Here is a 21,594-nt window from a genome sequence, read left to right as displayed (position 1 = left end):
AAGAGACGGAATCTCCTTAGTAATTTTAAACGGGGTGATTTATTTTTCTTTTAGTAACAAAACAGGTTTAATTTGGATAGCAACACGAAGAACCACAATATTTTTAAAAACTCATATCCCTCAGATTAAAGCACTCCATACAACTGACATTCAGAATTTACTTAACAGAAATAGTTTTATTAAAAACGAAACAAAAACCACAACCCCCATCCTGGAGGGCATTTACAGCAGCTTTTTAATTGCATAGGTAACATTGTAAGAGCTTTGATAGCCCTCAACCAAAGGGTCAGACATCAGATTTCCTGATGCAGTATGCAACTGCACTTCTTTGTAAGTTACTGAGCTCTACGCTAGAAATTTGATGGTCTTGATCGTTTTTATGGAAGTCTTCAGGAAGCTCAAGGGACATGCTCTGCTACAGCATATATGCAGACAAAGTAACGACAGTCATGCTCAGCAAGAGCCAGAGCAACATAAATGCCCAATCCCATCTCTTTGACGGAGAACATAAAAATGCAGAAGTATGGCTTCAGTTACCCATTGTATTTGGTATTTCTCTGACATGCTGGGGCGTTAGCTGATGAACACTTCTAGCCTATTCCTTGATTAGCTCTAAAGGCTGTAGCTGCATAACATCATTTTTACGGGAGTGGGGAAAGGGGGAAGGAGAAGCGTGCCTAGGTCTTGGCTCCTTCAACAGAAAGTGTGGTTCCCCCAGCGTGAGTACAGGATCTTCTCTTAAAAGTCTCATTTGGAGAAACATTTGGAAAAACAGTGATGACATTTTAGGATGGCTGAGGCAAGGTACCTGAAAAACATCAGCAAAGAAAACTGTAAGAGGCAGTGACTTGCCTGTTACTGGCTCACTGCTTTATTCTCCAAGCAGCATTCCTTGTGAAGCTGTAAAGTCCTAGCTCTGACATCTTATTAAGAGGGTAAACACTAACAAAGCAATTCTATCTGAATTCTTTGGCAGTTCTTGAATTATACAGCAGAAGTCATTCCTGCATACTATGACATTTAGTAACAGTGTAACAGGAGAACTAAACCTACCATTAAGTTGGAAGTATTAGAACACTTTCCAGCTTTATTACTGGAAACTGTAACTTTGGATTAAACTATTACTTTTCAGAGTTTTCATCTGTAAATGTAGAAAACTGCAAGTAAATACAACTTTTGTTTTGCTGGCTGAGTCCATGTCCATATCCATACTTGTATACTACTAAAGATTCACAGCTATGAAAAAAATCAAGTCCAAGGGAGTCTTCTATAAAAGATCCCATTATGTTATTTACATTTTCCTCCCAAAAAGAAAACAAGTTTTTAGAAGTTTTAGAAAGAATTTAGTTTCAGGGAATACTTCAGAATATTAGATGTTCTAGTCTAATGTCCTAAAAGTAACATAACACCCAAATTATACCAAATTTGGTGCCACCGAAACAAAACCAAAACATTTCATGCAAGTGAAGATCGAAGGCAAACCATCATTTACAGAGAAACGTCATATGGAGTATGCCCTGCATACTACTTTCCATTTTCTTCACTAACTTTCGTGGTCTCTCCTCTACAGTGAGACAGCATTCATCTATTTCTTCGTGATGTCGTGGCGCTTTGGAATGGATCATCCTGCAATTTGTAAACAGATAGGCATTACTAGAACTAGCATGGATTCCAAGTCATAAAAAGCAAAGTTATCTTTAGATTAAACTAGAAAGCCAGGTCACTTCATTTCATGTTTTCTGACAAACTTGTTTTTATCGTTTTTGACATCAAGGAGATTATCTATCAATTTAAATGTCTAAGAGACAAACGTGCAGAAAATAGAAACTGAGCTTAAGTCAGTGTGGTCAGAGTGGTTGCTCTGAAATGCAGATGTAACCTAGAAAAGCTTTATTGTTCTGAGCAGCATATACTTCATTCAAGTTTTATCCATGCACATATCAGACATCACGGTTTACTGACGTTTGTGTGAATCAAAAATAAAATTTCTTCTTGCATGTTCAAGCAAACATAATTGCATATTTCAGGTACAAGGAGAAGAGACAGCATAGCGGAGAGAAGAATAAGAATACATCACCTCTGAAGTGGTCACTGACATTGTTAAGGGTGTGAACCTGACTGTACGTGACGGTCTGCTGTCTATGATAACACACTGCTTGACAACATAATGTGTGTTCAGTGCAAAACTGTGAACAGATGTTGTACTCATTTACTTATGAAAAAAACACTTTTCCTAGCAGTACGAATACATGCTGCAAGAACAGATTTTTTAAACCTGAAGACAGTAGGGTTTGTTTGTCTTTTTTTGAAGTGTATTTTGATAATGTGCAACAATAAAGCAGTTAAGAGCCCTGAAAAACAGCCATTTTTAAATGCAAAAAAAAAACCATGAAAGTCTTCCTTTTTAAAAGAGTAAAATAAAAGAAATGAAAGGACAAAGCCATGTACTAGAAGAGATTACAACTACTTCTTCCCCAGTCAATCTAACTTATTGAAGACATTTCAGGAGTGACAATTAACTGATGAAGAACTGAAGGCAAAAAAGACTAGATATTTTCCTGGGGTCCCTTTTAGCCTTATTTTTGATGATTATGTATACATTTAATTAAAGCAGGTAATAATAATCTAGCCCTGATAAGAAAAAATAAATATAATAATTTTACTTGGAAATTTTTTGTTTAAATGGCTTCAAAAAAATAAGCTATAGAAATTCAGATACATACACATGCAAAAAGGCCACTATATACCATACCTCATCTGACTCAAAATCAACTCCTCTTGATGTTGTTTGGCTTTGTGAACCTCTTTTACTAAATGAAGATGTAGTTGAGAACCTTGAAACATATAAACACAAAAAAATTATCAGCATGTTCTCAAATACCAGACATTTTTAATAAATTTCTCTTCAACTTAGATTTGGACCATCAATACGGAGTTCAATACTGAACAGAAAAAATAATGCGCAGAACGATTCAAATTCTCAAACTTCCATACAAATTCTGATACTTTTACCTAGCTTACCTCAGTCAGTAGACCAACTTATTGTTATATGAAGATCACCCACATTAATAGGCAACAAAAATACATAAGTTCTTTAAGTAATGTTATGAATTAAAAAAAATAAATCTATTTTTTCAGGTACTGTATCAGATCCCTGAATTCTGTCAATTACCAACAAGAAATAAGGCAGTCATGGTAGCACTGACCAAGTAAACACACGAACCTTTGATTTACTTTGGAAGAAGGAGTGATACGAATGTCTTCTAGATCTGAGTCATCATCTATAATATCCTGAAAAACAGATACCATTTTTAAAGCTTTTTCATAGAACTTATTCAAAAACAGTTACATAATTCTGTAGTACAATCACGTAACTATATAATTTAATTTTTTAGAAAAAGTTACTACTTAATTATAATATACACTTGAGAGGGCTTCAGAGTAAAACTATATAATGTGCAAACAATCATTTGATATTGCAAAAAAACCAAAAACCACTCACGTATATACTCTCTGTACCTTAGGCTATGGTCAGAAGTAGAACATGGTCTTTGTATTTCTCAAATAGACCCTGCACCAAAAGAAGGGTCTACAAATTAGCATGCAGAACTTTGCAGCTGGAACCAATAGCTTGGGAACATCTACTGGGCTGGGCTAACATTTTGGCCATGTATTTATTTTTCAAATGAGAAGAGAGCAAAAGGCAGTAGCTGGGTAGCTTCACTCCTGCAGGATGCTTCTTACCTCAGAGAAAGATTTAGATGAATTCTGGAAGGGCTCTGTTTTCAAAGACTTAAAGGCTAGAATAAAATAAATGTAGTATTTTCAAAGTGCTTATGTAATAAAATGCAATGTTACATCATTATTTTCATTAAAGAAAACCTGCTCAGTGTTTGTTTCCTCTGAAGGGAAAAAAAGTCACAAAAGTAAAACAAGCAAACAAACCCCAAACCAAAAAACAAGCAAACAAACCCCAGAAACCAAACATAAATTTTTTGGATACACTAACTTTGGGCTATTTTGTGTGGGATTCACGTACGGATTTATGAGCAGTATTTCTTTTTTCCTATAATACCCAGATTACCTAAGATGTTTCCTCAGAGCCTGCCCTCTGTAGCAAGGAAGGGCTGCTCTCACAGATGTGGCTTAAACTGCAGGTATGTTATTCTTCCCTACTACAAACTGGTGTTTCTAAAACCTACTACAAGAGAAGACTAAATGCATTTTTCTTAAAGCTTACTGAACCTGTAAACATCAGTCAAGTTTAAGCTTTTTAACTACTGAAAATATTCTGCATAGAAAGGATGATTTAAGTCACATTCTTTCCGTGTTTATTCCTTTAAAAAAATGCATACAGTACACAGAAAGATGTTGCCTATTCCCAAATCCAGTCAGATATTCCCAGCACATTTCATTTTACCGCTGGCAACAGCAGGACCTAACTACTCTTTTCTTTCTCTCACCACTGTTAGTTATCTTATTTCATTAGAAAGAAAAATAATCTCTCCCAACTGAATTGGACTCAGAGAAATAAAGACAATTAAGGCACTTCACCATTAAACACCTTCAATTACAATATGAGAGCAGATCAGAGCAACGGGCAGAACACAGGCCTACCATCCATGATCGACTTATTCTTGGCAGGGACAGACTTGTAGGTTCTGCTGCTAGTAGCTGACTCTTGGCTAGTGTTTCCTGGAGGAACAATGAACAACATGCAAATCTGTTCAGTGCTCTTTTTTTTTTTTCCCCATAAAGTTTTTTCCCCCTTCCTGTGCGATGTAATATTTATATTAAATATTTATATTTAATAGGCTGCCATAACGGAAGTACTGCTATCCCCATAAAATACACAATCACACATAGCCAAGGAGCTCTTTAATTCATTTTGCTTAGGAAACACACCCCATTTCTTCAATCACCAGCAATAATAAAGTCTCTTGTAAGCTGTATTAAGAAAGAGACAATCCGTACCTCCTCACTATTCTGATCAAACGCATAATGTTGCATATTATTAGCAGCAACAGAGATCTATCCATGCACTTCATAGCACAGACCTCGCAATAATGGATCTCTTATGAGTCTACTATGTTTCCATAGCTGCAGAGAAAGATAATTTTAGTTTAATCACACTGTGAAAAAGTCACAACTTAGGCCTTGGAAGGCAGTCAACTGTGTGTCATACGGTACCAAAAATATTTGAGAATTTTATTTTTCCGATAGGAGTTCTTAAGCAACAGACGAGTCCCCTTTTAAGGAAAAAAAAAAAAGTCAGCAACTACAATGCAAGGAATTTTTTCTTACCTCTTCCCCTTCGAGACGACCCTCTTACTGTTGAATTTTGTCCTCTTGCACCTCTTGCCCTACCTCTCCCCCGACCCCTTCCTCGAGTCACTGTTGCAGGAAGGTCATCATCTGAATCACCGGAGGCCTTCGCCCCTGTATCCATGAGCTCTTCATCACTGGAGGCTGACACAAGAACCGCGTCTTCAGATCTGTGAGCTCTAGCCCTGGTCATTGCCTGAAATGCAACAGTAAGCGCTGGAGGAAAAAGAATCCTCAGTGATAAAATGCATCGCTGTTTATCACAGCTAGGATTCAACAACTGCGGCGTAGAAGATCCAAATCCACAGCTTTATGGGAGGCAAGGAAATCTCTCAAAATGCCTGAGAAGTATTTATTCTGTTTAACTTAGCTGTGGAGCTGGTTAATGTGATTGTTCACCAAACTCCACACGGTCAGCAGTTTGGTGAGCAATTTGCCATCCTATATTGGTTACGTACACCTTAGATAACACACCCTCTGGACTCCACTGAAGACAGTGGGTGCTTAGACAACTACTTCCCATGAAGATATCTGAGATTAGCAGAGCTGAATCTCACCACAGGCGTTCTTTTGCTCAAAAATTTCACTCTAGTCTCACAGAGCTTACAAAAACAAAGGAGCACCAGTGCTGTCAGTGGTTGGGAACTCTTTGCAAAGACATACGACATCTAGATACCAATCTCAGGAATATCTACGATCTGGCTTGCTGATAAGGACAATAGTACCACCAGGTTCACCAATAGTACCAACTTCTTCTCTTAAGATCACTCCCATCCACATCTCTACTGGTGATGCAGTACAGTTTAAGCTGACAGAGCTCTGAAGGTCAGCCACCTGGTTCAAAGCAAGGGCAACTGAACCTTCAGCTTCACAAATTTTGACAAGAAAAGGGATTTCAAAGGCCAAATTGAGCAGTAGCTTAGACACATATTATACAAAAGGATGATTTTGAGAAAACTTCTAATCTGCCCTAAGCAGACAGACTTTTTTGGACATGGATGACCTCGTCAGTCACTTCATTCATATGCAAAAGTCACTACTCCATTCTTCAATCTAAGTCCAAAACTCAAAGGAGTTACCTCACGAACTTCCTCATCCTCCTCTTCGGCGTTTTTTCTTCTACACTCCCTAAATTTTCGCACCTGAATAAAGAAAAGTTCCCATCAAAATAACAGTTCATTTCACACAATAACCAAAACACAGTACGTCTTGATCTCTGAATTAAAGTCAACCTCCCGTGAAAGAGGAAGAGTACAATAACTGAATAGTTTGTTCAGAGCCTTTTCACACTATGTTATAGGTGATGCTACAGTTTAAGAATCTCACATTCTGTTAGTAACTCTCCTATAACTACGCCACTGGAAAGAAGAAAATTGGCACATGAGATACCACGTTCAGGAGAAGCAGAGTAACTAGACAGTAAGGGACAGTGAAATATGAATACCTGTAAAGACATGGCAGAGATGAAGAAGCAAGTTCAAAAGCAATGATATCAGGAAGAGAAACAGTGATGTATGTACAGCTAAGATAGCTTGACTTGTCAAGTACAGAAAAGTTCCAGTGGGTGAGATTGTATACAGGTTTTTGCTGGGGTAGTTAATTTTATTTATATTATGGTGCTACGTTTTTGATTTCTGATGAAAACAGTGTTGATAACACACCCATGTTTTAGTTACTGCTGAACAGTGCTTACACACAATCAAGGTCTTTTTTGCTTTTCCTGCTGCCCTGCCAATGGGGAGGCTGGGGGTGCACAAGAAGATGGGAGAGGACACAGCCAGGAGCTGACCCAAGCTGACCAAAGGGATGTCCCATGCCATGATACTGTGCTCAACGATAAAAGCTGAGCAGAAAAAAAGAAAAAAAAAAAAAAGAAGGGATGTTTGGAGTTCCAGTGTTTGTCTTCCCAAGTAACCATGAGACACGATGAAGTCCTGCACACCCAGAAATGGCTAAACACCTGCCTGCTGACAGGAAGTAGTGAATGAATTATTTATCTTGCTTCACTTGCACATGCAGCTTTTGCTTTACCTATTCATCTGTCTTTATCTCAACCCTAGAGTTATCTGATTTTTACCTTTCCAATTCTCTTCCCATCCCAGAGAAGGGAAGAGAGTGAGCAGCTGTGGTCCCTAACTGCCTGCCGGAGATAACTCACAACAGAGGGAAAGAAGATATTAGATCAGAAGACAAAAACCAAAAACAAATAAAAAAACCAACACAAAGGTGACACCAAAAACCTACAGGTGCTGACTACTGTCTCTAGACCCCTCATGAATTAAAGCAACCAGCTAGAGACCAGGTGGGCAGAACATTTCTCCCCTCAGTTCCCCACCAAATTATTGGTGCAAACACAGTGCAAAGTTATACTACACAGTGACCTGTCCTACCCTGCTTGAATATTAGCTTACAAGGAAATTCCACAAGTTGTCAGAGAAGTTTATGAAGGGTTACTAGCTACACAGACACCAGGTCTGGCTCTGAGAGACCACAAGCTGGAAGCAGCTAGAAACCAGCAAAGCACCTGAAGTATAAGTTTCCTTTATGTTTGTGCTGTTTGTTTACTTTCTCCCAGACAATATGAAAAACTAAGAACAGATTAAATCTATTCTCTTTCCTCACACTACAGATAAGCGGTCAGTGTAGCCCCAGCCCTTCAAGAAATGAAGGAATTGATTTATGTTTTCCTTTTTCATCTACCATTGCTACTATAGCAGTGAAATAGCACATACGAGTAAGTGCTTGCACACAGCCAGAGAGCAAGTTCTACGTACATTAGCGATGTACGTTTTTTTTATTCATGCACGCACAAATAAAGCAAGACTCAGTATAAGGATACCATAAAACACACTTTTAACACAAGCTTTTAAAATATGCATCTGAAATTTACCACACTCGTTCCAGAAAATGATGAGAGACAAGTGTCACACGTGCCCTTCACCCAGGCAAAGCTATTAAACCAGCTTTGTGCACCAACTTCTCTACCATCTGTCTTGATCTCTTTTCCAAAGAGTTAAAAGTAACAGAATATTACCTCCTCATCTATTTTTTCTTCCACTGCATCAATGTGACGCTCCTTAAGAAACCTCTGTGTTTTTTCTAGTTGAAATTTCACAAGCTCTTCTATAGCATCTTTCTCCTCTTTGTCCACAAACTCCTGCACTGCTTCTCCCATTCCTCTTTCCGTTAGAAGTGAAAGCTGTACTTTCTTTATAAAAGGGGAAAACAGTTTGTTAAGTATGTGCCAAAGAATGTGAGAAATATTCCTGTTGTTCCAACTAAATAGTACATTTGGTTGGTTTCAAACCAAGTAACCTGTATTTAAGATTTCAATCAGAAAATAGCACAGCAATAAGCAAACATTACTCCTTGTAATACAGTTACAATTCTTTTGTTACTAGCGTGTTACACCTAACTTAGCAGAGTATTTTTCAGATTAGTCAAAGACAAAACATTTCATAAACAGTAAAGAAATGATGATGCTAGTCATACCCAAAATAATGTCTGAAATGTATTACTGAGAAAGAAGCTAATCTATTTTTTCCTAGTCCAACCCTCTTTTATAAACTAAACTAAGACAGACTTGCAAAGACATAAAAAGCTATTAAAAACAGGCACTGAATTATTACAAACGTTAAATTACTTAGTTTTACTGTAACATTTTAAGAGTAAAAATTGGTAGTTACGGAGCTGGGCAAATTATTACAAAGCATTAAGAGCTTTAAGAAGAAGTCTACTCTATTGAAATCAAGTTCTGTAAATACCAATAGTTCTCACTCGTTCATCAAGTCATGATATTCATCAAAATACTCTACATCAAGACATTACCAGAGACACTAATTAGTAAAAGTAACAGAAGCTACTAGTGGTGTTTCAAAGCTGCTCTCTTCTCTACATTTCCTCCCCCGTACAGTAAGAGGAGACATTCTGGAAAGCAACTCCATATGGATAGTGATGTTGAAATAGCAGTTTCTTTTGTCTGTTAGATAATTTCTTGGTAATAAGCATTATATACGCTTCTTAATGATGTTTGATCCTTCCACACGTCCTTTAGGAATTGTATTGTCAGTCGCATCAGAAGTGTAAAACCCTCCCTGACATAATGCTTAACAGGGGAATAAATTTTAAAGCTATTATAAAATAAGTTTACAAAATAGTAACGTGTCTCAAAAGAGAAACTGGCTGTAATGATGCAGAATGTTAATGTTGACTTTCAGCAATTAAAGTTTCTTCAGTAGGTGGTGTGTTTCTCCCCCTCCTTCAGAAGGAAAAAAAATAATCTTAATTCCCAGGCCTTGACTTACCAGCAACAATGGAACTGAAGTTTCCTACGTGTCAGATATTTCTGGTTTAACATACTGTGAACATCCATCTACAGCTCTGTGCCACCTCAGGGTGCAAGGATTCGTTTGTTTCCCTAACCAGACAAGATCAGGTGCCTACAAAGCGTGAAGCACAAGCTATCCTAACACAAAGTTTAAGACCCCTAAAATCACATTGGGGCAACAAACACCTCAACCCCACCTTCCTTAATAACCAATGTTAACTTAAAATGTATTATTCCCCTACTGCAAGCCTTCCTGGAACACTGGCGGATTCTTTCAAGTCTTTGTAGGTGCTGAATGGTGTAAGAGGGACAATTTTTGCAGAGTAAGGGAGGCAAATAGATTAAAATCAAACTTATTTTTCACGGATACAAAAACAGTACCCTGTGTTTGACCCTGCTTCTCCTCCCCATGGGATTTACGGATGGCTTACATTCGAAATAGCACCTACTTCTGCACTACTCACCCTGGGTTATGTTCCCTATCACATTCAAAAGGCAAGTAGCCCTTCCAGGGCATAATTTACGCCATCCTAATAAAGGCCCCTAATGTATGTTTAACATTAGGCATGATGATATAAAATTGGGGATCTTTACCTCAGGAACCCTTCCGTATTCTAATAACCTTCTGTAAAGCATGTTCTGAAGTAGCTTCTGAAAGTTATGCTTGATCATTCAGATCAAGCATTTGGGTGGCTGACTCACTGATTATTATTTTTTTACCTCTGAGACTTTGCAGCCCTGCAGACAGGAATAAGGAATAAACCAGGTTTAACGAAAGAGTGGGAAGAAAGAAAACTATCAGGTGCTTTCTTTGTCCTCCCTGCTCTGCTTTAATGTCGAACTGCACTACGCCTGAGGATGCAAACAGACTGCAACGTAAGAAATCATTCTGAGTTGGTAAAAGTAACTGGTATGGCCTCAGAATCACCCCACAGTAAATTAAGGTAGCTTCTCAGAGCATGCTGCCTCACGCTTTCCTCCTGTAACAACAGGAGGCATCCGTTAGTGTGGCGCAGGCACTGCAAGTAACATGAAGAGTTACCACGATGTTATCAAAACAGCGTATGTTCACATATCCTACACCCTTTGTACACAACAATTACTTGTTAACCTAAAGCATATACTTTACCCAGGAATACACACACAGTTATATAGGGAATTCATAAAAGGTGTAAGGATACCTTCTCTGCTGTCTGAAAATACTGCTTTACGAGGTCTTCCACTCTCAGTGTCATCCCATCAGAAACAGGTCTGCTGACCAGGTCTCCAAAATTAATATTGCTTCCTAAAACAGAAAAGCATAGTGACACTGTTAGCCATCGTTCACGTAGGAGTTTCCAGCTTGTGTTTATTATCCCAATGAAAGTAATAGGAAAAAAGATTAATACAGGCCTCTAAGAACCGTGGTCCCTTTTATATGTAAAAGCTTATTATTCAAACAGTACACTATTCTATGCAAACAGGTAAACTTAACAGATACAACAGTTGTACAAGACAACTACATCTCTAGTAGTTACAAAAGGTTCTTCTAACTACTAAATGTCTGGAATTAGAAGCTGAGCACTACATCCTGAAGGTTATTATAAGCGAACTCTGGAAGATCAGGACAGGAAGAGAATTGAAAATGCGTCAAAGCACAAGGGACTTTTTATGAGTAACTCTGTTACTAGAGAAGAAACTGTCCTCCAAAGCCTGCTGGTTGGTTTTGAGTAGAAAAGGTTCACAGCTCACTGAGGCTGTCCTGCACTCCCAGGAAACAAGGTAGGAATAACGGAAGAATGACTGTCAGAATCAACTGAGGTTACTGTACGCCATGAAAAGTACTCTCAAATGACTGCAGCCTGTTTCTAGACATTTGCCACACGCAAGCACTAAATGCTATTTTGTTAGCCTTGGTATATAAGCAGCATTACAAAAGAAACAATAATAACTTCTGAACTATTAAGTCTAAACATCACCACATCACCCTGCACTGAACAATAGCGTTATGTACACATGTAAAGGCAATTTTGACTGTTTTATTAGCCACCTCACTTCTAGAAGTTATCAAATAAAGTAACGCAGAGAACAAAGGCATTCTTTTTAAGTTTCCTCCCTGAAGCCAGGATGCACATTAAGCAGGGAAACGAAAATGTATAGATAAAACATGATGAGAGAGCTACCTTGTGTTCTGCAAATGTTGATGAAGTTATTTAACTCGTCAAAAAAAAACACAAAGTAAAATAAAACAAGAGCAACACAGCATAATTAAAAAACCTTCACTAAAAGCAGTTTCCATTTATGAGCCATCACGTTTTGAACTTTACTAAACTGACAATGTAAATAAAAACTATCAGTGGAATCGCAGTACTTACAATGCACTGATGTGCAATATTACCAGTTCTTTAGATTAGCACAGTATGTTCTTGTGCAAGCTGTACTTTTATTAGTGACTACTACAAATCCACTAATTAGGCAACGTTTATGAACCATTTATTAAAAATTCTAGGCACAGTGAGAAAAGGCACAATAGTAACAGCTATTATTTGTTTTGCAAAAATGCTTGAATAGAGACATATCTGGAACATGCTGAAAAGCCGAAAGCACCTCAAACACACGACTGATTAGGGCAAACAAAATGCTGCCGTACATTCACGCCACACATCAGATTCTATGATTTGGACTTTTTTAAATATAAGAACAACTCTGAAGCACATCCACCTTATTAGCATTTCAGGCGTAAATGAACAAATTAATTATTTACTACGTCAATAAAATTAAGAAAAAAGAACACCACCTACCTTTTTTCCTACAGAGTAGGAAAAAAACCAAAGCCAACCATCTCCTTCTGAGAAGTTCCAGAAGCGAGATGTTTAATTCCTTTCATGGCAATCATCATAGAGTCATGGAATAATTCAGCCTGATACGGGGCTACAGGCAACTCAGTAAGATTTGAGGCCAAAGAGAAATGAATTATTTAGCAGTAACTATCATAAAGATCCCGTGATGAATATCAGAATTTTTAGACAAACCCAGGAATCACTTGGAATAGAACAGAGATACTTGTGCAGTATCTTACCCTTAAATAGGACTATGTATCTTTACTCCTCCTGTAACCCATTAGATGGTAGACAACATGGTTTAGTAATGGCTAGGTAATGAAACAATAGAGGAAAAATGAAAATCAAGGAAAGGGAATGATTCCTTCCTTTCAAATTACCATTTTTTGCTTTTTGCTCACGACGTCTGAAGAAGTGTATGATGTCTTTTGGGTTAGCCACCTTATCCACGTACTTCTGGCTAAAACGAAAGATGCTGAATGGCTCAAAGCCACCTGTATAATCAACCTAAGGGAGGATTGAAAGAATTAAAAAAGGAAACAAACAGAAAAAAGAGAAGCCAAGCAAAGCAAGCAAGCTTGTTATCCTTCAAAGCAAAAATTAAAGTAAAAAAAAATCAGCCTAAAATTAATACTTTATCATGCCATGGAGAATAGCTAATAAGAGTCCAGATTCATAACTTGTTCCATTTACTATCCTTAAGGAAAGCTTTCATATATTAGGTTAGGAACCAACACAGGACAATATGACTTAAAAAATAATAATCTTGGTCACCTTACTCAGACCTGCAATGAAGTACACTGATGAACAATCTCATTCTTTACCATGCAATGTTGGTTATATCACAGGTTAACAGAGTCAAGGTATTAAAGCAGTTTGTATTTGCCTGTAGACAGTAAGAAATTCTACGTATTTATACAGTAAGCATGATTTTGCTTTGAAACTTTTCACAGTGGCTTTTCAAAAACAAAACCCAAACGGAACAACGTCTTACTCGTAATCTTATGAGAGGCTTTTCCGGCTGGCGTGGATTTCCTAGGCGTTCTCTTTCTGCGTTATCCAGCATCATTTCAACCTACGAAGCAGAAGGAGTATTTCAGTTCCACTGTACCCTCGTAAAGATGCCTGAACCCTTCAAATATAACTTGCTTATCTTTGAAATACAGCTTAGTCCAGCAGCACCTACATCAGTGACCATTCATACTATTTTACTCTGTAGCCACTATCCTTTGCTCGAGTTCCAGTTCCAGGGAAAAGCAGAAAGAGTCAAATACAGACCTAAGAACTGAGAGCAATCAGTGAAACTGCTTTAGTCACTTGGGCCATTTCACACTGCACAGCCCAGCTCCCAGGGTTTAGGTGCATGTATTTACGGTGGTTCCAAAGGGCACATCTAACACTGTCCCATCCTCAGGTAGGAGTTTCTGTAGAAAGATGACATGCCCCCCCCCCCCCCAAAGTGGTTACAACTTGCTTTACTATGTCATCCTAGTCTGGAGGCCAAAGCTGCAATGAACGTCATGGAATTGGCCTCTGGTGGAAACACTGCTTAACTCAGTCTCAAATAACATTGGAAAAGAAATAAGGTTTATCTTCCCCTCTTAAAACCTTCCCTGCCCACATGCTGTTATCCATAAACCATTAGCATTACAAGTTACCTTTTCCATGCAGAATGCTTGTATTGCCTGAGTTACTTTAGGATTGTCAGGATTAAAAAGATCTGGATGATCAGCTAGGACAACATCCTCCATGTAGAATGTTCGCACTGTTTCTAGAGCAATCTTGTGCATTTTCATTTTTTTCCCTTTAACATGCAGCAAACCGATGTGTCTAGGAAGAGAAAGTTCTCTTAAGTTTATATTTTCCAGTACAAAAACCTGTCCTAAATTTATGTTTATTTTACAGGGGCCAAAACTTAAAAGCTATAGCAAGTTCTCAGATATCTACTTCAGGGTTGGCACTGCCAAACTTCAATCCCATTATATTCAGATTGTGTTTGTTCTTTATATAAGCAGATGTACAGAGTTCATGTATTCCAATTTATCTGGGTGTAACCCCTCTTGGATAAGTTACATTTGCTTCAAACGTTAGGTTTAGTTCTAAACAAACCAAACTTATCCCAGACACTGATTCAATCTACTTCATTTGTTATGTCACACTGATGTTAATCCACACTGTAACACAAATCCATTTATGCTTAATAAAAGTATTTTTCTTCTTATATTTCTAAACACAACACACGTAAGGCAAGAGGTAAACAACAAAAGAATAAATAAAAACACACACACTTCTTCACAGCTTCTCCAGGGGACAGAGATGTCACCACCGCACTTCCCGGCTGAGAAACATAGAAATTTTGCTGTTCATTTGGGACTGGAGCTATTTTACACTCATGTTCATGACCCCACACAACAAGATTAATAAAGTCATCCAAAAACTGCTCTGGAATGTAGTTGGTGGCTCCATGTTTGCTCCTGTACAAGAAAAGAGAAGAATAATTAGAATGTGTACAGTCACAGGTGAGCACAGGTGGGGAGCGAAGGAGGTGAAAACCAGCGGTGTGACTTAAAGCGATACAGAAGCTCCAGCAAAAATATCTGACATACATTTCACATCAGCTACTCTTCAAGGTTTTTTCCTTATGCAATTATTTGAAGTGTCTGGGTAAACAAAAAGGCAACTTACAGATTTAAACCATAAAGTTAGTTAATTTGCACAGGGAAGGTTTTCAGTAGCATTTTTTCTGTTCTGGATGAAGCTCACTCTTTTCTACTTCCCTCACTGAACCTCCCTTTTCTTTTTAATTGGCTTGCAAAGCTTTCAGTTATCCTCCATGTGAATGCTTTTATAGCATGAATTTTTTTTGGTTTGTTTGTTTGTTTTTTAAATGGTGAGGGGAAAAAAGAAAGATAAAATAAAAAGATATAGGACATACCAGCCTCTATCCCTTTCCATAAGATGGAGGAAATGAAATAAGAGAGAGTTTCCTTCAGCCTACTGGACAGAGAGCAATACACAGGGTTCCCAGCTCTATTTGTTTACTTCTCCCTCACTATTACTTCCCACATGAGGACTTCAGGAAAATTCATGAAAAACTCTATTAAACAATCTGGAAGAGAACTCTGCCTGTTCTTCCTGACACTGCTGGGAGAAGCGTGCAGGAAGAAAGAACACACACTGCCTATCCTCTGTCTGAGACACTGTAAAGTATAGGAATGCAAGTGAAGACACAGCACTAATGAAATTATAGTCCAAACAAGCATAGAAAATGGCATAAGAATTTTGCTGCTCTTTCAGCTGTAACATGCAGACTTAAGACTTAATTATACACATATTACACTACCTACCCTCTCTCTTCCCCCCCAACTATGAGAGTCTGGGAAGCAATTTCCCAAGATCTCCAACTCATTTATTTCAACTCTTTTCCTTGATGATTCTTCTCTGAGAACAGCTGTAAATATTGCTTTTATAGGGGAAAAATCTTTAAGTCAGCTACTTGCAAGAAGCACCAGCCACCATAGCTGACTTTCCCTACTATGCTTTCCAAAGCAGTTTAATTAAAACAAACAACAAAACCCCACAAGGTTAGGTCACCCTAATCCATTGGTACCTGTTTTGATGAATCACAAACAAGTTAAACCAACTGTCCTCATCTTCCTTTGGTCTCAGCATGGTTACTTGTTTATTGACAAACATACGATACAACCTCTCGTCTGGAATGGCTCCTGTAGTGGACAAAACGATACATCATTGTTGTGTGGTATATGCATGACACAAAAATGTATCAACTCTTGATAGGTATCAAGAGGTATATATCGACTCTTTATTTTATAGCATTTTAATTAGCCACTCTGTTAAAAAGACCATAGGGAATACAACTCTGTGGCAAGACCAGATCTCCATTTTCGTGACCTAAGAAGTCTAAGGCATTGTTCTGTTTGAATTCATAATAAAGTATAATTTTTTTATTTTACTAGACAGGCTTCTGAAAGTAAGACATTGTAACATGAAATCTACCTTTAAATAACTGCTAAAAGCAGTTTTGATAACTACATAAAGTTTAAAGCCTTGTCAGTTTTCTGTGCTGAGCACACTATGGGCAGAATTAAAAACGTGAGGTGTTTTTTTTTTTCTTGTTGAGGGAGTAAGTAGTATATTTTGTTGTATGGTGGACTTGAAAACCAGATTCTACCGAGTTCTTAAACATCTGTAGAAATTCTCTAGAAAACAAGAAATAAACCATGAATTCTACAAAGTCTACACTTTCCCACAGAGCAGGAAAAAGAATGCAGCACTTTTGAACTATCTGTCACCAGCTACTTCCTTAATGTTTTTAAGCAAGTAGGGAAAGAAGAGGGAACCAACCCACATCCAGACATAACTTTTATGATAGACTTCAACAAAATCCCATATGGAGTTTATACCTTTTGTACATGAGCAAGTGCTCTGTAAATCAGAGAGAGTCAAGAGTGTAGAAAATCCTGGAACAAGTTCAAAAAAAAAAAATCTCACTAACATTCTCAAACAGCAACACCTCCACTTTAGAAAGTTGCTGTGTTTCTCAATAGCACTTTTGGGCATACGAAATTTAATTGATTTTTGAAAACTTTTATACCATGGCATTAGAACACTCGTCGTTACCCTTAGAACATAAAGCAAACTCTAAAGTATCTCATCAAACACATGGAATCATGGCCAAATAGGACCTAAGATACAACCATAAATGTTGCTTGGAAATTAGTGCCTAAGCATTCATGACTGGACATAAAATAAGGGGGAAGTGAAAACCTTAATAGTTAACCTCTCTAAGTGGCCAAATGTAACCACTCAAAGAGGTGAGGGTAAAGGGGAAGATGAAAGGGAAAATAAGATGGGACAATTAGAAGATGAAAACCCACCACAGAATCTCTTTATAATCTGTAAAAATGGGACCACGAGATCAAGAGGTTAGCATGTTAAAGTCACAAAGTACGGACACAGCTGGCGCAGCTGCATTTCTAAGCAACAACACTCTCACCGAATTGACACACCTTAACTTACCTTTCCTTAGACATCTTGTGTTTGCTGCAGCACAGGATGTTCGTTCCAACTTATTTCAGAGCTGTTAAGCTTTGGTAATACACAAACAGTTGAGCCACAGTCTGGCAGAAGAACACTTACCTAAGCCATACAGAGCAATTTTTGTTCCACCCTTACGCAATAAAATGGGGCTAATATCTATTTTCTCCACAGAAGCTGAACGCCCGAAGTGATTCACCAATCCTGCACAGCTTAAAATATCCAATGCACACAGTGCATCTGCCTGTGGAAAATAGTAAGAAACAAATCTAAAATCTGTGAACAGGCTATTTAGCCTTTAAAGTCTTAGTGAAACAGTCTCAAAAGGGAAAGAGAACATCTTTTCTTAAAGATCTTCTGCAGTTGGAAACCCCACCACATATATTACCATTTTTGGTATTCACTGTTACAGAAGCAAAGCCTTCTTCCTTATTACAACTTTTCCCTCATTTTAACAACATGAAATTAAATATTAATTCATTCAGAGAAAACAAACACAAAAACAAACAAAAAAAAACCAACACAGAAACCCAGCCAGAGTCTCTAGAGTATTACAGAAAATTATCTGGTTAAGCTAACTACTTCATAGTAAGGCTGAAGTTCAAGTTTTGCTGTTATAACACCCATCTCCACAATACACTGCTATTTGATAAAAAACACAGAATTCTTAACTCAGAATATGCTTTCCAAATGTTCTTTGTGTGCTTAGTTTTAGATATTTACTTTCAAACAATTATTTCAGTTATTATTAGTTTATCTTCTTCAAAAATAAAAGTTCATGTAATTGAATATGCATCTCAGTTGTACACGCAATCAAAGCACAAGTCCAAGTATCAAAATTTCCCTTCCTTAAGAAAAAGGCTTTCAGTCTTCATAGAAATAATTTGTTCTCAAAACTTTCCGAAGGGCTGTCACTTCTTGGTATGAGAACAGATTCTGTTCCCAATTATCAATGTTTATGGAAACTAAGAAATTTAATATAGTACGTATGGACACCTTAATTTCTTTCAATTCTTTTTAATAACACACTTAAGCTGTTGTCACTAATCAAGAGGACTTCTAAAGAAACACAAAATATTTATGCAGAGTGGAGCAACTGACTAAAACTAACCTGTTCGCCACGAACTGTATTTCTATAAAAGCCTGTATTTCTACAATACTGGTTTTGTAACACAGCAGTATAACTAGGATAATAATTACCCCTGTTGGATCATCGTGATTGCCATGAATACTAAAAATCGGAATAGAAATGTTGAGATTTCCATCTTGGTAGTTCACCCATGGAAACCTGAACAAAAAGAAGTAAAGTTAATTTGTATCTGCAAATCTGTGTACAGATAATTCCCAACATTCTCTTCAAACTACTGTCATCACAAACACATGACAGTGGCACAAATGATTACCAAGTGGCTATGTATAAGTTTAAGCTCCACAGCATAAGAAGATTCTTATTCATTGTCTTGAACTTCCTACTAGGAACATTGTAGCAAACATATATATATATATATTTAGACTGGGTTGTGCAGCCTTTATTTACACACAAAGAACTGTTTATTCTAGCACAACACTCCATTTAAGTTGGTTTACTTGCAGGATACAACCTAGTTTTTACTTAAATATATAAATTATTACAACACATTCAGAAGTTTCTCAAAAAACACGGTGTACAGTCCTTTACAGACTTAAACAGTGAAAGATGACAGATGAAGCGATCCTACCAACTGCCCCATACAAGCAAGCCTAAAGCTTCAAAGTTTCAGTCACAGAGGAAAAGCATTAAAAAACAAAATCACAACACATTCACCCCATATGAAAACGAAACACGTGGTGTCATGATTTAGAGAAAGGGACTTACTTGCTGTATTGAAAATTAACTGCCTGATCACTTAAAATCTCAAAGTGAATAGGACGATCACCCATGCAGTATTTTCTCAGCGACTCTAAACAAGAATGAATTGTTTTCCTGGAAGGTTTGTTGTCATGAAAGAGGTCCCCACCTAATAAAACAAAGTCCACCTGTATATAACAAAGAGCCCTATTATTTTAATACAACATTTTGTATTACTTGGAAAGACCTATAAGCAAATCGATTAAATTAATTCTGCTAAGGAGTTCCACATACCTCATACCTGGACTTCTAGATAAAATGAGTCTGTGGCTGTAGATATTGGTATTTAATTTTCTCATGAAACAAACATTATATATATACACAGTTTTCAGAATAATTTAGTTATATATATATATATATATTAGTAGACCATTTATGAAGAGCTATAGGAGAAAACAATGGATGGTGTTTAAAGAAGGCAGCAAAGTGTTTTAATAAGTGTCCCTAGATTGGCTCCTGAACCTTTTCTTTGATGGGCCTGAGGAATTGCTTTATCTTTTCATTGTTACTGTACCAAGGGGGATGAAACCAGTGCCTCTGTTTGCATTACTTTGAGAGAGTACTAATTTCAGGTCAGCTTTTGAAACAGCATAGAAAATACAAAAGTCAACATTTCAAATAATTTGACTAAGAAATTTTAGAAGCTTTTCAAGCTCTACATCTGTTTGTATCTGAATGAAGGAATATGCATTTCTTTTAGAAATGTAACTGGTTGCAATAACGTGTTTTATATTAGTAAGGATTACAGCAGAACTAAGCTTTGTGGTTTCTAGCAGGTTGGAATGGGTTTTCCACAGTCTCTCTGCTTTACTTTCTAAAAAGCAATACTTACTTCATTTTTTTGAGCCTGCTCCAAGATTTCATTAAAAGTTACAAACGTGTCATTTCCACGCACTGGGTCCTTCTCCAAGTAGCCAAGATGAATATCAGTAGCAATCAGTATTTTAAAGGTATCTTCATCATCCCTGAATTAAACAGGAGAATTTGTTGGCAGAATACTTCAGAATTTCAACACACTTGATTAAGATAAGCAGTTCTGTCCAAAGTTATTCATTACACAGTAGATTTAGTATAGAATTCTATCAAGATATCCTTCCTGTAACACTCTGAAAACATTTCATTACATTACTTGCAAATGGCACTCGACCAAACAAACTGGTTTCAAAACGAGATTATCCCAATCAGTCCGCTTTAGTGAAGGGCTGCTGATATCTAACGAAAAACTAAATCATGGAATCATACAATCATTAGGGTTGGAAGAGACCTTCAAGATCCAACCATCAAGTCCAACCATCCCCTTACCACCACTATCACCCACCAAACCATGTCCCTAAGCACCACGTCCAACCTTTCCTTGAACACCCCCAGGGACGGTGACTCCACCACCTCCCTGGGCAACCTGTCCCAGTGCCTGACTGCTCTTTCTGAGAAGAAATGTCTCCTCATTTCCAACCCGAACGTCCCCTGGCACAACTTGATGCCATTCCCTTTAGTCCTATAGCTAGTTATCTGCGAGAAGAGGCTGACCCCCAGCAACTTTGCAGGTTTTCCGCCTTTAATTTGGGGAATAGACGTTGTACTTCTCCGTTTGCACTGGTAATTATGAAAATACAAAGGGAAGTACGATGTTCAGAAGGCCCTGACGGGAAACACAAACGCACGTCTGAGCTGTTAACTCATTCCCAGTGCACAAAATCCTTGTTATCCGATGTGAAAGAAGAAGCACACAGAGACAGGAGCTTACTGCGAGCTGAGGGCGCTCATCTTGCTGCCAGCACGCCTCGCCACAGGGCTCCGGGCACAGCGCAGCGAGGCAGGGCACAGAGTTCCCTTCTGTTTTCACGGATTCCGTGCAAACCCTGAGGGACGAGAACATAAACGGATTAGAAGGAAGGGCACAGCAAGCTGAATTGGCAATTATTCGGTCTTTTACTAAAAAAAAAAAAAAAAAGAAAAAAAAAAAACACAAACCCAAACGCTTGGTCTACCCACTGACGGCCGGGCTCGCCACCCGCCCCCTCACGCGGCCTGGGGGCTGAGGAGAACCGAGGAGAACCGAAAGGAGCCGAAGGGGAGGGGAGCCGAAAGGAGCCGAAGGGTAGCCGAAAGGAGCCGAAAGGAGCCGAAGGGGGGCCGAGCGGAGCCGAACGCACCCTCAGCCTAACACGGGCCCCGGG

General features: G+C 38.0%; 1 protein-coding gene across 5 annotated transcripts; it reads right to left on the bottom strand.

Annotated features, from left to right (window-relative positions):
- Positions 1–20: 20 nt before the first annotated feature.
- MRE11 (MRE11 homolog, double strand break repair nuclease) lies at positions 21–21,589 on the bottom strand. 5 transcript variants are annotated; one of them, XR_010828416.1, is made up of 21 exons: positions 21,389–21,549; positions 21,162–21,276; positions 20,250–20,382; positions 19,385–19,545; positions 18,730–18,817; positions 17,632–17,773; positions 16,082–16,196; positions 14,760–14,945; positions 14,130–14,301; positions 13,466–13,546; positions 12,852–12,978; positions 10,834–10,937; positions 8,360–8,533; positions 6,405–6,467; positions 5,305–5,521; positions 4,618–4,695; positions 3,745–3,800; positions 3,224–3,291; positions 2,753–2,834; positions 1,493–1,626; positions 21–808 (listed from the first exon to the last, which is right to left on the bottom strand). XR_010828416.1 is itself a non-coding variant. In XM_066989869.1 (21 exons), the coding sequence occupies exons 2-20, from the start codon at positions 21,179–21,181 to the stop codon at positions 1,582–1,584; spliced, it is 2,112 nt and encodes a 703-aa protein (XP_066845970.1). In that variant the 5' UTR covers positions 21,182–21,276; positions 21,389–21,549; the 3' UTR covers positions 21–808; positions 1,549–1,581. The 5 variants fall into 5 exon arrangements, 4 of the variants coding, with proteins under 4 accessions (XP_066845970.1, XP_066845972.1, XP_066845971.1 ...); XM_066989869.1 differs by having other exon boundaries at positions 1,549–1,626; XM_066989871.1 differs by lacking the exon at positions 21,389–21,549 and adding an exon at positions 21,571–21,589 and having other exon boundaries at positions 21–1,626.
- Positions 21,590–21,594: the final 5 nt, after the last annotated feature.

Source organism: Anser cygnoides, chromosome 1, assembly GCF_040182565.1.
Source record: "Anser cygnoides isolate HZ-2024a breed goose chromosome 1, Taihu_goose_T2T_genome, whole genome shotgun sequence".
Classification (NCBI taxonomy): Eukaryota; Metazoa; Chordata; class Aves; order Anseriformes; family Anatidae; genus Anser; species Anser cygnoides.
The sequence above is the reverse complement of the archived record's forward strand: the minus strand, read 5'-3'. Positions and strand labels throughout refer to the sequence as shown.